The following is a 14732-nucleotide window of genomic DNA, read 5'->3' as shown; positions in this document are numbered from 1 at the left end:
AATTTAATAAAATAGTAAGGAGGAAGTCCACAGCCTTTTCTTGGGATAGTAAGAGGTTATTTTCACTGGTGGTGTGGGTAGATGATAAATGTGCTGTGCTGAGAGATGTTTTCCTCCTCCCCCATATGAAAAACTGTCATTCTGAGAATAAATAAAAGTACACAGGGGTTCCTTGAGCTGTTTTCCTGTGCTGTGGTTTATGGCAAATTCAGTTCCCTGCTTGGATGTGATTTGGTTGTTAGCTTTGTTTGAATTACCAGGCTGTATACAACAACAGTAATTTTTATTTTCTATCTAAAAAGTAATCTGTCATTTACAAGAGCCTTCCTTGACATGCATCACAAATAACAATGCAAAAAAAAGCACTACCTGCAAGTCGGGGGTGTTCTTTCCTTTTGTGTTTGTGACCACAGTTAATCACCTTCCAGAGCTGCACAGTAACTACCCTCCCAGTTCTTCATAGGTCAGGGTATGCAATTATTTAAAGAAATAAAATAAATAAAAAGAAAGCTGAGAGCGAATGTACTGCTCAGGGAAGGTGGTGGAATGACAGGTTCAGGCCCGCGAGTCAGTGGTTTGTCTGATGAACAAGCTTGTCACAAGAGCAGCACTGCACAGTTCCTGACTTTATACCCATCACTGCCCCCATCCTGTGTTTCCAGCACCACGTTTGAGGAATGAGTTGTTGGTCAGTTGTGGGGTCTTTTCCTGCTCTTCTTGTCCACTCAGTTGTAATGGGAGCAGGTCCACAATGAGCAGAGTGAGACCTCTGACAGATTTCACATGTGCTACCAGTGTAATTGTCAGACAGTGATGATTTTCAGTCATTGAACTCATTCTGAATCACACGGGTGCTCCCAAAGAGGAAAGCTGTGAAGGTAGTTAATTCCCAAAGCCATTCCATCTTTTTCAGTGTCTCTGCAGCTTCTCTTTATTGCCAGGGACTGTTGACACCCAGACCCAAAAGCTAAATATCACTAATCACACACTCTGGTGTCATCGGCTCTCTTTCCAACCACTAGCTAAAAAAGTAAAATAACTAACAAACTGTCTTCCTTTTCCCTTTTTGGTGATTAGAATGAGAAATCTACCACTCCTGTGTCTAAATCAAATACCCCGACTCCACGGACTGATGCCCCTACTCCAGGCAGCAACTCCACTCCTGGACTGAGGCCAGTGCCTGGCAAACCCCCAGGTGTGGATCCGCTAGGTTAGTGTCTGTATATTTTGATGGTGTGAAATGGTGGCCGTTTTTCCCTAACCAGGCTCCCTTTAAATCTACAGTGACGAGGCAATATATTACAGCTGCTTAAACTGGATGCTGAGCTGGTTCTTCAGCACTTTAATACAGCGTGTATATATTTTACTGTTTGCCAAACTCATATTTTATCGGATGGGTCTGGGCTGGCTGCGTGACTTCTCTCTTATTTTTGCCCCTCAATAGCTTCAGGTTTAAGGACACCTATGGCAGTGCCGTGTCCTTATCCTACCCCATTTGGGATTGTGCCACATGCTGGTATGAATGGGGAGCTGACCAGCCCTGGAGCTGCTTACGCCGGTCTACACAATATTTCCCCTCAAATGAGTGCAGCAGCTGCAGCAGCAGCAGCAGCGGCAGCTTATGGGAGATCCCCAGTGGTAAGTGTTTGCCACTGGTGAGTTCGGTGTTCAGAGCAGTTTATATTGAATGTAAGACCTACAGGGTTAAATCTAGTTCATTCTCTTTGTAATTTGGGGAGTATGCTACAGAGAACATGAATTAAACAGTCTTCTTTTGCCTAACTACATCTTTAACACACCTTTTTGTTTTGCTTGGGGAAACTATAGGTTGGTTTTGATCCACATCATCACATGCGAGTCCCAGGAATCCCTCCCAGTCTCACAGGCATTCCAGGAGGAAAACCGTGAGTATCAAACATTCAACTTTAAAAGTCAGTCATCTGTTGAAGTTGTGTTCCTTTGCCAATTGGAATTCCCCTTAGCTACTGAAAACTATCGTGTGAACAGAAATAAATATAACTATTTGTGAAGAGTAGGAGAAACACTGTTTAATTTTAAAGTTGCATTTGTAAATTTGTTTTGAAGACTGATAGGAGCCAACAAGGACTGGGTGATATGGAGTAAAGGAGACAGAAATAAGTGGAAAAACGAGCTGAACTTCAAGGTGTTACATACTGAGTCTTACTGGTTGGTCTTATATAGCAATGCAAATGGAACAAGATCTTGGCTTTCCATGTCTACTATACTCTGCTTCTCGGTTTAAGAAAATTAATTATTTGTTCACAAAAGCCTTGCAATTACTTGCAAACTTATCAGCTGCTACAAACAGCAGTGTGCAGAGAAAGGAACACTGAACTGTTTTGTTTGATTGAAAATACTGGAAAGAATTATTGTATCATAATGTTCAAATTCATCCTTGATGGAACTGACCGTTAAAGGTCATCTGCTCTACCAAGCTTTGCTTGTTGTGAGCCTCGGAGAAAGAATTACACAGATATGAAGAACTCTCTGCTCACATCCCTCTTGAATTAGAGAGGGGAGAAAATAAAACAGCAATGAAAACCATATTGATCCAGATATTATGTAAGGGTCCTCCAATTCCACATCTTGTGTAACATTTCTGGGAAACTGTGACCAGCTAATACTGGAGAGTTTGAAGGCCAGGGGATGTTTGTGCCGTTCCTTCTCTCATTCTTGTATGTATGAACATCTTTTTGGAGGAGTGTTGGGGGGTGGTCATACACTTGCATGGCTGCGATTAAATACATACGCTTACCTGCCAGTGAGCTTGCGGACACGCAGGATTAATAGCATGGTAACAACCGATCAGTCCTAGTGCCTGTAACTCCCCTTGTACCTACGTGTCACACAAGTCATAAACCATGTCTAGCTCTCTCAGACATCACACACTAGTTAACCACCTCAAGTTGATTTTCCTGATAGTTGCGCCACCCTGTTAGGTGGCTGCATAAGGTGAGTATGGAAATTGGTGTGCAGCAGCTGCCAGACCAGCTGCTTGCATGAAAAATTCTGTGGGGCACAGATCTTAAGCCTCCACATGCAGCAGGCACTTAGAAATGTCTTGACGTAATGTTTGAATGTTCGCTGGGTTCAAGTTCATCCTTGGTGGAGGATGACTGGCTCTACCAGGCTTTGCTTGTGGTGGTCTGAGAAATGGCAATACCTGGGCTGCAGAGACCTACCTGCTCACATCTGACTCATGTTACAGTTGGGGAGAATAAAATGTGAGGCAAACTGAAATCAGACTATTTCAATTCTGGTGCATCTCCAAGGTTTTTGAATGTTGTTTTCATATTGATGACTGTTTTAAACATTTAAATGTAACTGTCATTTGTCTGCCGTAGGGCCTGAAACCTTCGAAATCTGTTGTTGTTTTAGCATGATTGCATTGATTTTTCTTCATCTTAAGTGCACTACTTTTCACGGCTATCATTCAGGATTGTTGCTTTCTCATTTACTCTTCCCTTAGAACAAAAGTTGTATAAATTCTATGCACTGTTGAGTGTCTGTTGAAATGGAGCAGGCAACGTGTGACACATCAGGGATCTGGCCCCTAGTAACTCTTTTCATTTTGGAGATATATCAATTGGATGGTACAATATATAAATAGAAAAGGTAGCTAATGTGAAAAGAAGAAAAAAGTGGTCTCTAGATGTCTATAGTGTCAGATATTTTTAAGATATTTAGAGAACTTCAAATAGGCAACATGCAGTGTTAGTTCTCAGAGTGGAAAAAAAGAAAAAAACCCACTAAAACCACTCAACCATCACCAAAACAAACCAAGCAACAAAGCAACAATTTAATCACATATACTAGTATGAAGTAATGAATAGAATGAGAATAATGTAGTCACAGATCACTCCAGATCAAAGCTTTATTTCTCTAATTGTTAAAATATGTTCACTGTATACTTTATAAGTATGCTAGAATTCACTTTGGCTAATAAAAGTATCATACACTCAGTGCTTAACATGGCTTTGCAGAGAGTGTCTGCATAACAGAAATTAGAAAAGATGATAATGAAGTTCCATGTGTTTTCTTAGAGATTGCAGGTGACCATCAGCTGCTTTTTTCAGTACCTTACTGCAGCAAACAGGAATTAGGGAGATAACAAGGAAGATATTTCAGATTTCTGCAGTGATAATTGAACTGTAGTTCTACTCATGTAAGCAGTTTGCTGCTTCTGACAGCCACAGAAATCTGTCCTACCCTCTTCTGAATGTGTTTAATGTCAAAAAATGGAGGACGATGATATGATCTGTCACTCAGACCTGCCAGAACAAGAAACGGAGCGCAGGATGAGAAGAGTGTGTAAAGCTCTGGGAATAGGGCAGAAAGGTGAAAATGCAGTTGCATTTTGTCCCACTGAAAATTACTGTTCTAGTTTTAATGCACTATGAATCTTAAATACAAATTCAGTAGTTGAATTCTGAAGACTGCCTTCTTCACTGACTTTGAAGCAACAACTAAGGACGTGATCCTAAGTATTTTCATAAAATGATTTCTTTTTTGTGAGCTCTTCTAATCCAACCATTGTGACAGTGGATTTTTCATCAGTACTATGATGATTTTTTGGGTCTAAGGAAGTTAAAGCCTTCCTTTAAGCATACCTTGGTATGTGTAGGTGAATCTTCTTACAAAGTTTGTGCTCTTGTAATAGATGTGACGTGTCAGGTAACATCTCAGAACAAGAAAATTTCACAACCTAACTGTTCTCCCTGGAAAATATTTTGAGATGAAGCTGTTGATAGGTTATTCACAGGTGGCATAACTGGCAGTCACACAACACATTCTTTCTCAGTGAGGGCTCTGATTCTGGCAAGAGAAATTGGGATTTGTAGTCATTGTGTCAGGTCCACACAGGGGAAAGAAAAAAAAAAAAAAAAAAGAAAAAAGCAAGGCCAAAAGAAGGAAGAAAATTCCAGTGCATTTTTGCTGGTCTGTCATGTGAGATGTCAGCAGCCATGCCTGGAGGACTTAACTCTTTGACAGTGGAGGTTTCACTGCAACCTTAGGTACAGTGCTGAGCAGTTTCACTTGAGGGGCGTGGGACCCTCGGTGCATTTGGAGCAGCTTGGCAACAGTCCAGCTAAAGTTTGCACATTAGAGTCAGTAAGGGAGCAACCAAACATCTGACACTCAGCTACCTGCCATGCTCTGCAGCAGCCAGCCAACTATTTCTGTGTTCCAGGGAGCCCTGACCTGACCTTCCTTCCCTTCTCTGCATACAGTGGTCTCCCTGTGCCCCAGGTTTAAGAGTATTGTCGTGTATCCTCACTCATGCCAGAAATCATCATTGCATGAGTTGTAAAAGCTCATTTGATTGTAGACAGTGCTTGACTTTTCACATTAAGAGTACCTAAGTTTATGCTTTGACAGCCAGGCTATATAAATGAGTAACTTCTTCTTCACATGATGAAAAAGATTGCAAAAGGAGCTGAGTGCACAATCTGAATGCCTGCAGTGGAAACACACCTTTAATTCTGTTTTCTTAAATAGGCTTGAAGAAAAACTTCTTAAATCACCCCCTGTCTTTTTTTTCCCCTCAGAGCTTACTCATTTCATGTAAGTGCGGATGGTCAGATGCAGCCAGTTCCTTTCCCTCCTGATGCCCTCATCGGTCCAGGAATCCCTCGCCATGCCCGTCAGATCAACACTCTGAACCACGGGGAAGTTGTGTGTGCAGTTACCATCAGCAACCCCACAAGACACGTGTACACGGGTGGGAAGGGGTGCGTCAAAGTCTGGGACATCAGTCACCCTGGCAACAAGAGCCCTGTCTCTCAGCTGGACTGCCTGGTAGGTGAACAGCGGCATTTGACAGTGGAAGGAGATAGCAGGTTGTGTTAAGATTGAAATTATACCATTAAGGTACAAAAACCGGTGGCTATTTGAGTGCTGTCATTGGAATCAAAGCTTGATATTCCATTTGTAATTTTGTTGTTTGAAGTATGTTCCTTGTCATACTTGTGGTTTTTCCTCCCCAATATCCTAAAATTGTATTGGTATGGGGAAAGATCAAAGACAACACAGCAAATATTGTTTATAAACTTTGACATTTGTTGGCAATCTTAAAGCTTGATATCCTGTCATGCTAAAAATTGCTGTCTTGCAGCTGTATTCTCCAAGAATATTTGAAGATTGTGTCACAGATTTTGTGTCTGTGCATGTGTGTGAATGTGTTGCCCTGTCTTAATGTGACAATTAAAAATATCCTTGAGTGTTATTCACAAATTATTTGAATGTGCTAACAAGATGAACCACTGTTAGCAGCTTTTCTCGTGTCATTCACCAGTTCTTGGTAAGATGTTGCTTCTTGTTACAGAGGCAGTAAAATGAGAACTCTGCAACACATGTAGACATACAATGAATTGCTACACAGGTTGCTACACAAATGAAGAAAATTGCCCAAATATTTTCCTCTGACATCTCCTAGATGGTGGCAGCAAGTCTCATTGGAACAGAGGTGGGGGGAGTATGCAGGGAATTTGGTACTCCCCCATGCCAAGAGGTTAATGTACTGAAATCAACAGAGTATGAAAATGTAACTTTCTACACAAGCTGTCAAATACAGCTATCTTGAATTGTTTTGGGCTGGGTTCAGGTCTTTGCATTTTGATGCTAATTAAGATTAAATATCTCTCACTACTGAATTTTGTAGATCAAGTTTAAGTACTTCCCTAATGTCATGTAATTTTCTGGCATTAATACACTTTATCATTGTCATAAGTGTAAATGGCTCATTAAAACCAGGAGGGAATACAATACTTTTATGGATTTCTGCTCTCATGTTAATGCTGTTTTCCTTTCCTCATGAGTAATCTCTTGATGGCTTCTGTCTCTACAGAACAGAGATAACTACATCCGTTCCTGCAGATTGCTCCCCGATGGCCGCACCCTGATTGTTGGCGGGGAAGCCAGCACATTATCCATTTGGGACCTGGCAGCTCCAACTCCTCGCATCAAAGCAGAGCTGACATCTTCTGCTCCAGCTTGCTATGCCCTAGCTATCAGCCCCGATTCCAAGGTCTGCTTCTCCTGCTGTAGCGATGGGAACATTGCAGTGTGGGATCTGCATAACCAGACTTTAGTAAGGTAGGTCAACAGAACTGGATCATCAGGTTGTGAAGAATTAATTAGACATGGCCTTACGTACTCTTCTGCATACATATGCTATTTTCTCCCTGGTGTCTGCATAGCTGCTTCCAGTATTTCATTGCTAGGCAATACCTACGGTAATACCTTGACAAAAGTATATATAATTATTTATAGGTTTTGAGAGTTTCATAATTCCAGGTCTGTTGAGCAGCCCGTAACTATAATTTCCTAAGTTCAGCTGATGTTGACACTGCTGTAGGTTCTTTGAACAGATGGTTTTCTTTGTTTCCATGCCATACGTGGTGCTCACACTCCAATCTCTTTAACTGGTGCTCCAGCAAATACATCTTGAGTAAAGATGTGTGTAAATTACTGCATTGCAAACTTAGCATTTTAGGAGTTGCTGCTCAGCACTAATGTAGAGTAAGCTAGGAGCCAGTCATACAGAGGTCCTCTGTGCACTGGACTATGTGGTTGTTGTTATATGTAATATATAAGTATTGCATGTAAAGGCAGGCTTTTACTCCCTGATGTTCCCATTTAGACCGCTCTTTATTTTTTTCCAGTTTTGTTGGTGACCTGCAGATTCTTCTTAAACTAAGTGAATTTTGACGATCATGCTGCGTTCCTTTGGGGGGATTAGGGTATTTTCAGTCGAATAGCGGGTATCGCACAGTCAGCAGCAAAGATCCCCAGAGTATCTGACTCATAAAGTGTGCTTTTTGAAATCAAATTAGCGCTTGGCTGTTTGGCCTGATTGCTTCATCAATTCATCACAAAACTCATGTGGTCATCCCAGAGTTTGTATTAATCTCAGATTGCTATTGGAATCTACGTTACTGTTGTCTTTAATGGCTGCGTGTCAGGGACTGAAAGCAAAAGGAGGTATTTTGTATACATGCTCAGAACCAACTTTTTCCAGTGTAAGAACATGCATGTCTGCTTTCAATATTTTTAGGCAGTTCCAGGGCCACACAGATGGAGCGAGCTGTATTGACATTTCTAATGATGGCACCAAACTATGGACGGGAGGCTTGGACAATACAGTCAGATCCTGGGATCTTAGAGAAGGGAGACAGCTACAGCAACATGACTTCACATCACAGGTTCAGTTTTAGAAGTTTTGGCATGTTAAGAAAAATCTGTCATGGTTTTCTAAAACAAGCACTTTTGGGTTTTGGTTTTTTTTTAAAGCAAAAAAAGCAGGCTCAAAGAGAACTCCAAAGAATTTTTCACTTAGTCTCATGCTCTTTTTTCTTTTTTTTTTTATGTGGCAGCTAAACATCTTTCTGGATTATGATTATTTGACAGATTAGTACTTCCATGAGAGCAGTGGAGAATCCGTTTTATAAAGAATTGCCAGATTAAAGTGTTCCTGTGTGCAATCTCTTCCCATTTCTATAGATGCTTGTTCAAAAATATTTTATGAAAATATTTTTAAATGCTGTCAGATAAGCTAGGACATTAACTTTTATAGCTTGATTCAGTGCTTTACTATTACAGTTTTAATTGAGCTTTGTTTACATGACCAAATTTTTCTTAATTACTGTAGTAATTGGATTATCATGTTTTTTAAAACTGTAGTAGACCAAAATGTGCTTTTGCATAGTGTCATCAGTGTAGCAAGAGTTGGGTTTGAGTATCTCAAGCTCATTCCTTTAGTGACTGAAGCATGTGCTGTGCTAATTTCAGATCTTCTCGCTGGGCTATTGCCCAACTGGTGAGTGGTTGGCGGTGGGAATGGAGAACAGTAACGTCGAGGTGCTGCATGTTACTAAACCGGACAAATATCAGCTGCATCTTCATGAGAGCTGTGTGTTGTCACTCAAATTTGCTCACTGTGGTAAGCAGATCTTTCTATACAAGTGTTTTCCCTCCTGAGAAATTCCTTCAAGATTACTTTTAAAAGAAAGTAGAGGTATAGTGAAAAATTGGATGTTAAATTGTCATAGTTTGAGCTCAGAGGGCAATTGAGCACCATGCAGCCGCTCACTTCCCCCTTCATCCCCAGCACTGAGAAGGAGGGAAGCAAAAGACCCAAGAACTTGAGATAAAGACAGAGAGGGACGATCTCATCCTTTAAGGCACAGGCAAAAGACAGACTCATTAGGGGAAATAAAGAATGTAGCAACAACAACAACGCTTAACAGACAAAGTAGGACCATTAGAAGCATTGCCACATCTTGAAAACATCTTCTCCCACCCATCCCATCTTCTCGGCTCAGCTTTTCTCCCCATATCTCTACCTCCTCCCCACCAGCAGCACAGAGGGCAGGGAATGGGGGTGCAGTCAGTCTTTCTGCTTCTTCCACCTCGGGGGAGGGAATCTCCTGGCATTCCTCCCCTGTTCCAGCGCAGTCCCCCTCTCACAGGAGACAGTCCTCCACAAACCAACTCCAACAAGAATCACTCCCACGGGTGTGTAGGTCACCCCCACGTGTTGCAATCCTCCCAGCCCTGAACTTCAACAGCGGGGGCTTCTTCCCACAGGGTCCCGGCCTTCTTCGGGTGCAGTCACCTGTCCCGGGGTGGGGCCCCTCACAGGCCGCCAATCAGCATCTGCTCCACCACAGACCCCCATGGGTGGCAGGGGGGCGGCCCTGCCATCTCACCACGGGATACAGGGGAGTCTCTGCTCTGGCGTTCCTCCCCCGCTTCTCCTCCATTCTTCCACTGACCTCAGTGTTCACACAGATGTTCTCCTCACAACTCCCACCACTCCTCCCAGGTTCCCATTCTTAAATAAGTTATCACAGAGGTGCAGCCACCATCACTAATTGGCTCGGCCTTGGCCAGAGGTGGGTCTGACTTGGAGCTGGAGGAGCTTTGAGAAGCTTCTCACAGGGGCCACCACTGTAGCCCCCTCCCTGCCACACACTCAAACCAGGACAAAATTTAAGATTGCTTTGTTTTATGAACTGCTTATGTTGTGATCAAACATAGTGCAGCCAGATGAAAATGTGACTGTTCTTTGGATATGTTTTCCATGAATGTGTGAATGTATTGTTTTTATGATTAATCTGTTTCTTGGGGTGCATGCCTCAAAAACAAAATGCAACAATAACATTTAAACAATCTGTTGCAGGCAAATGGTTTGTAAGCACTGGAAAAGATAATCTTCTTAATGCCTGGAGAACACCTTATGGAGCCAGTATATTCCAGGTAATAATCTCCTAAAAGCTATTTTCCACATACGTTGCAGTGCAGTAGAGCTGCACATCTCAGGGTCTGTCATTAGCTTAAGGAGTTTTTAAATGGAAATTCTTGGTTAATTACTATGTTCCTAGACTTTTTCTGTAATTAGAGATACACTTTTGTCCTTTCTAATGTTTGAATAATTTAGCTCTTACAATAAAGTAGCCCTTTAACCCGAAATTGTTTTTAATACCCTTCTTTTTCACCTTCTTGTGCGTATTGCTGTAATACAGTACCCAAGTCATGTCATTAGCTGAGCATGCTCTGAAAAGTCACTAAAAGTCACTAAAACAGAGAATGTCATATTCAACATCTATATTTTGCCTGGATGAGATGTGTAAAGTCAGTGGATTGGACAAGCAGACTCCTAAGCTGAAGACTGTCTCCTTATGGAGGAGCCTTGTGGAGATGTCTTTACGCCATCTGTGAGCAATTTTAATGGCACTTCAGTGCCATTAAAGAAAAGTGGCATTTTTGGCATGTCCTTCTCTTCTTTCCCCTACAGGTATCTCTAGGCTGGGAATTTTTTAAATTAAGTTAACTGATGTTCTGGTTTAAATGGTCAGGTCTCCCCTGTACTGATACCTGCCACGTCTCTGCCTTTGGGGACAGTACAGTTTGTCTTGACAAGAAAAAGCTGAGGTCTTGAGTTTTCTGAGTGGAGGCTATTCAGCTCCAGAACCACCTCCCACAGAAAGCCCAAATCATCCTAACAAGAACACATCTGCCTTAAAAGTGATGTTAAAACCCCAGTGCAGCTTGCTTAATGAGGGGTAGAGAAAGAAACTTCCCGTGCATTGCAGCAGAGATTTCTTGTCAAAAGCTTAGCATGATTGGTAAGTGTTTAGCTCTTGCAGTGACAGGCAGAAAAGAATGGACATATGCTATGTAGAGAAAACATGCACTAAAACAGCAAGTAAAAGGTGACAATATGTATACATCATCTCACAAAAGACAGAAAAGCTGGGAAGATACAGAGCTGCTGCATCCTGGTGTATCCTGTCTGTCTTTCACCTGCTGTACACTGTTGCTCATCCTATTCCACCACAGTATCTTTTAATATTTACATCCTCCCTGATAATGTAAATTCCTTTGTGCAAGGCTTTTGTCTTCTGTGTTGGGGAAATAGTGAGAGGAAATACAGTTAGTTCTGTGGAGTCTCTTTGTTTTATACCTGTGGGTGGGTAGGGCTTTGTAGTGTTTCTCTGTATGGATTTCCGGTTTATGACAAAAAAGGGAGGGAAGAAGATGGCTTTTCATTCATTTTTATGCAAAAGCTAATGTATAAAATATTGATAAATGCTTGTTGTTTGTAAAGTGTATAGAAAGGACTGCTCCTTTTCATTTGATTGATAGATTATCTCTAGGCCTGTAACATTCACTTCCCTTTCCACTGCTGTTTTTTGTTGCCATAGAGCTTTAGGTGGAACAAGTTTGGAGAAATAGTCTTGTAACAAAAGCTGCCACTACAGTACTGATATTTAAATGAGCTTTCAGTGTATTCCCTCTTTATAAACTCTTCCCAATTAATCTTCAGGTCCTTCTGTATTGAGGGATTGTAAAGATGTAATTTTATTTATTTATTTTTCTTTCTTATAGTCCAAAGAATCCTCATCTGTGCTTAGCTGTGATATCTCTGTGGATGACAAATACATTGTCACTGGCTCTGGGGACAAGAAAGCTACAGTCTACGAAGTTATTTATTAGAGACAAATCTGAATGCAGACAGAACTCCTTCTCCTAGCACTTTGCTGTATATCCTTTTTTTCTTTCTAAACTGAGAACTTAAATGCTCATCACACTTGTGGGATTTATTTTTACCTTCTTAACTTGCTGTTGATTTGTGTATGCTCATTAAGAACTTGTGATACCAAATTGTCAGATGTCTACTTGGGAGAAGATGGAATAAGCATACTTAACAGTGAACTCGACTCTTTCATTATGTATTATAGCTGTAATGTATTTATTTTGTTTAAAGAAAGCTTTCTAACAATGAACTGACTAAATAAAGCTGTCTGGCCCGGCTTTAGTTTGAAAGGTGCATTGTATACTTTGTGTTTTTTTTCAGGTGGATGAATTGGGGATCTTGGAGAAGGATGTTCAGGAGATAAAGTTACACTAAATAGACTTGTAGTTTCTATTTAAAAAAATAAACTTTGTTATATTTTTTAGTCCTGTTCTTGGATGAGACCTCTAAGTGTTATTACAGTATAATTATTTGGTGGGAAGATGCTGTATCTTAACTATTTTAGACAGTCTTGGAAACTTAGGAAATTGCAAACTGTAGCCAGTAATCTACATGCCTGTGATGAATGGCAAATTCAGTTCACATCTAAATTAAATTCACTTTAAGTAAGAATGTGCTAATTTATATATTTGCAATGTTAATATAGCATCTTGTGTACAGATTTGTTCTCAATGCTTTTCTGTTGATAAGCATAAAGCATTTTGGTGTCAAGCTAGGTTTTTTAATATAAACACCTCTCTTTGTTATATTGTAGAGAGTACAATAAGTTGCCTCAAAGAATCACCTTTGTTACTTCTGGAAACTTTTGCAATGTTTCCTTGAAAATGGGGATATGTGTCTTTGGGCAATTTTTCAATTACAAGAGATTATGAAAAATATTTGATATGTTCTTTGGAAACTGCACTGAAATAAGAATGGATGCCTACCAATATACAAACCACAAAAGCAATGACCTCTGAGGTAGGATTTACAAGAGTACTCATTCCGACATACAAAAAGGAATGGTTTCTCATTGGGATAAGGACTTGCTTTGTTCGCCAGCAGTTCAATCCAAGTCTTGATTGGATGTCCCTAAAACGGACGCAGACTGAGCCATTGTGCCAGAGACAACGTGTTATCTTTTTATGTTGTTGTTGTTGCTGTTAAACTATGATCTGTGACTTTTTTTTTGAATGCTTTAAAAAAAATCTTTAAGTCTGTGGATCTGCTGATGTACAGTGCCTTTGCTGCTATGGATCAAAATCAAAAGACCCGTGTAGATAAATCTTATTGTATAAGTAGAAAATTACTTAATTTCATACTAGAAATGGATTGATGCTGCAAGTTAAAATGGACTGTTCATTGAAGTTCCAAATGTGGTAGCAAAAAATGGTGTCTTAAGTGCTTAGTGTTCGATGTCATTAACAGTTTCGTAATACTCTACATTGTAGAAAGATTTTGATACTAAACTGTGTCATTGTACATAGTTCTAATGCATTGTATTGACCACCAGTACTTCTATAATGGTAGATTATTGTTTGTGCATTCAGACTTTTAAGCATTAAACATAAGTAACTTCTCAGATGCATTCTTCTATTTTTGTTTTCCCCTCCCTCATTCTTTTTGTATGTGATGATCTCAGTTATGTGTGCAGAATGCTGTCTGTAAGGACAACAGGCATTCAGTCATAGACCATGCCGCTACAGATACTTTGCGGTTTTGTGACTGAGGGACAATGTAGAGTTTCACATAATTCCTCTGAGCTAGCAAAATCAATGAACTAATAGATTCCCAAGTTACCTGACTGCAGTGATTCTGAACTCTTGGAGGCATCAGCCAGAAGACTTTGGCTGTGTCACCTAGGAGTTTGCCACCTCCCGTTTGTGTAGTTTCCCATCTGATACAAAGCTTTACCTTATCCCATAACTTGGAGAGTGTGAAACTGGGGACAATTCCTGCTCCTGTGCCTGCTAAATTATTAAAGCAGCTTTGCGCCTGGATTTCCCCATCCAGAGTCAAAACCTGTTCATGCCCATGGAAAGACTGCTTCTGACTACAGTTGATTTTAGATTAAGAGTTTAACCAAGCTTCCACTGAGTTAAGACAGAGGTTAAAGTGAACTAAGGGAAATTAATTTATACACTACTGGAGGGCGGGCGGGGGGGGGGGGACGGTAGGTGGGAGGTGTGCTATTCATAACAGGGGAAATGGAAAAAATCCAAGGGGAAATTGGAATTAAATCTTTCTCCCATAACCCATTTCTGAAAAGCGACATTGCGCATGTTGGAAATTCCCAGTCAGGTAAGTCTGTCCTGCTGTGACTTGCCAGCTCGTGGTGACTGCTGGTACATGAACCCAGGCTGAGAAATTTTTTGTTTTTTCTGAAATGCCAAAACAAGGCTTAAGCTGATGAAGTCATTTACCTGTACTGTGAGTGACTGGGTGATACTTGATGGAGAGTGTAGAGACAAGTTTCCCTCAGAGATACCAGTTTCCTTAGAGTTAATGGTGAAGAGTTTTCCAGAAGTCCCCCAGAATATGAGCCAGCAGTGTGCCCAGGTGGCCAAGAAGGCCAATGGTATCCTGGCTTGTATGAGCAATAGCGTGGCCAGCAGGGACAGGGAAGTGATCTTACCCCTGTACTCGGCACTGGTGAGGCTGCACCTCGATGACTGTGTTCAGTTTTGGGCCC

The 14732-nt window shown here is 40.9% G+C and overlaps 1 protein-coding gene across 4 annotated transcripts in view; it reads left to right on the top strand.

Annotated features, from left to right (window-relative positions):
* The window catches only part of LOC141918170 (transducin-like enhancer protein 4), a 99813-nt gene extending 86191 nt beyond the window's left edge, over window positions 1-13622 (top strand). For all 4 annotated transcript variants that reach the window (XM_074812292.1, XM_074812291.1, XM_074812290.1 and 1 more), the window contains 9 exons: window positions 1078-1210; window positions 1445-1638; window positions 1828-1904; window positions 5571-5820; window positions 6869-7116; window positions 8078-8225; window positions 8812-8962; window positions 10205-10281; window positions 11914-13622. In XM_074812292.1, coding sequence (XP_074668393.1) covers window positions 1078-1210; window positions 1445-1638; window positions 1828-1904; window positions 5571-5820; window positions 6869-7116; window positions 8078-8225; window positions 8812-8962; window positions 10205-10281; window positions 11914-12021 — 1386 coding nt within the window. In that variant the 3' untranslated portion in view covers window positions 12022-13622. The remainder of the gene's footprint in view (window positions 1-1077; window positions 1211-1444; window positions 1639-1827; window positions 1905-5570; window positions 5821-6868; window positions 7117-8077; window positions 8226-8811; window positions 8963-10204; window positions 10282-11913) is intronic.
* The last annotated feature ends 1110 nt before the right edge of the window (window positions 13623-14732 follow it).

The sequence above is a fragment of the Strix aluco genome, chromosome Z, assembly GCF_031877795.1.
Source record: "Strix aluco isolate bStrAlu1 chromosome Z, bStrAlu1.hap1, whole genome shotgun sequence".
Lineage (NCBI taxonomy): Eukaryota > Metazoa > Chordata > Aves > Strigiformes > Strigidae > Strix > Strix aluco.
The sequence above is the reverse complement of the archived record's forward strand: the minus strand, read 5'-3'. Positions and strand labels throughout refer to the sequence as shown.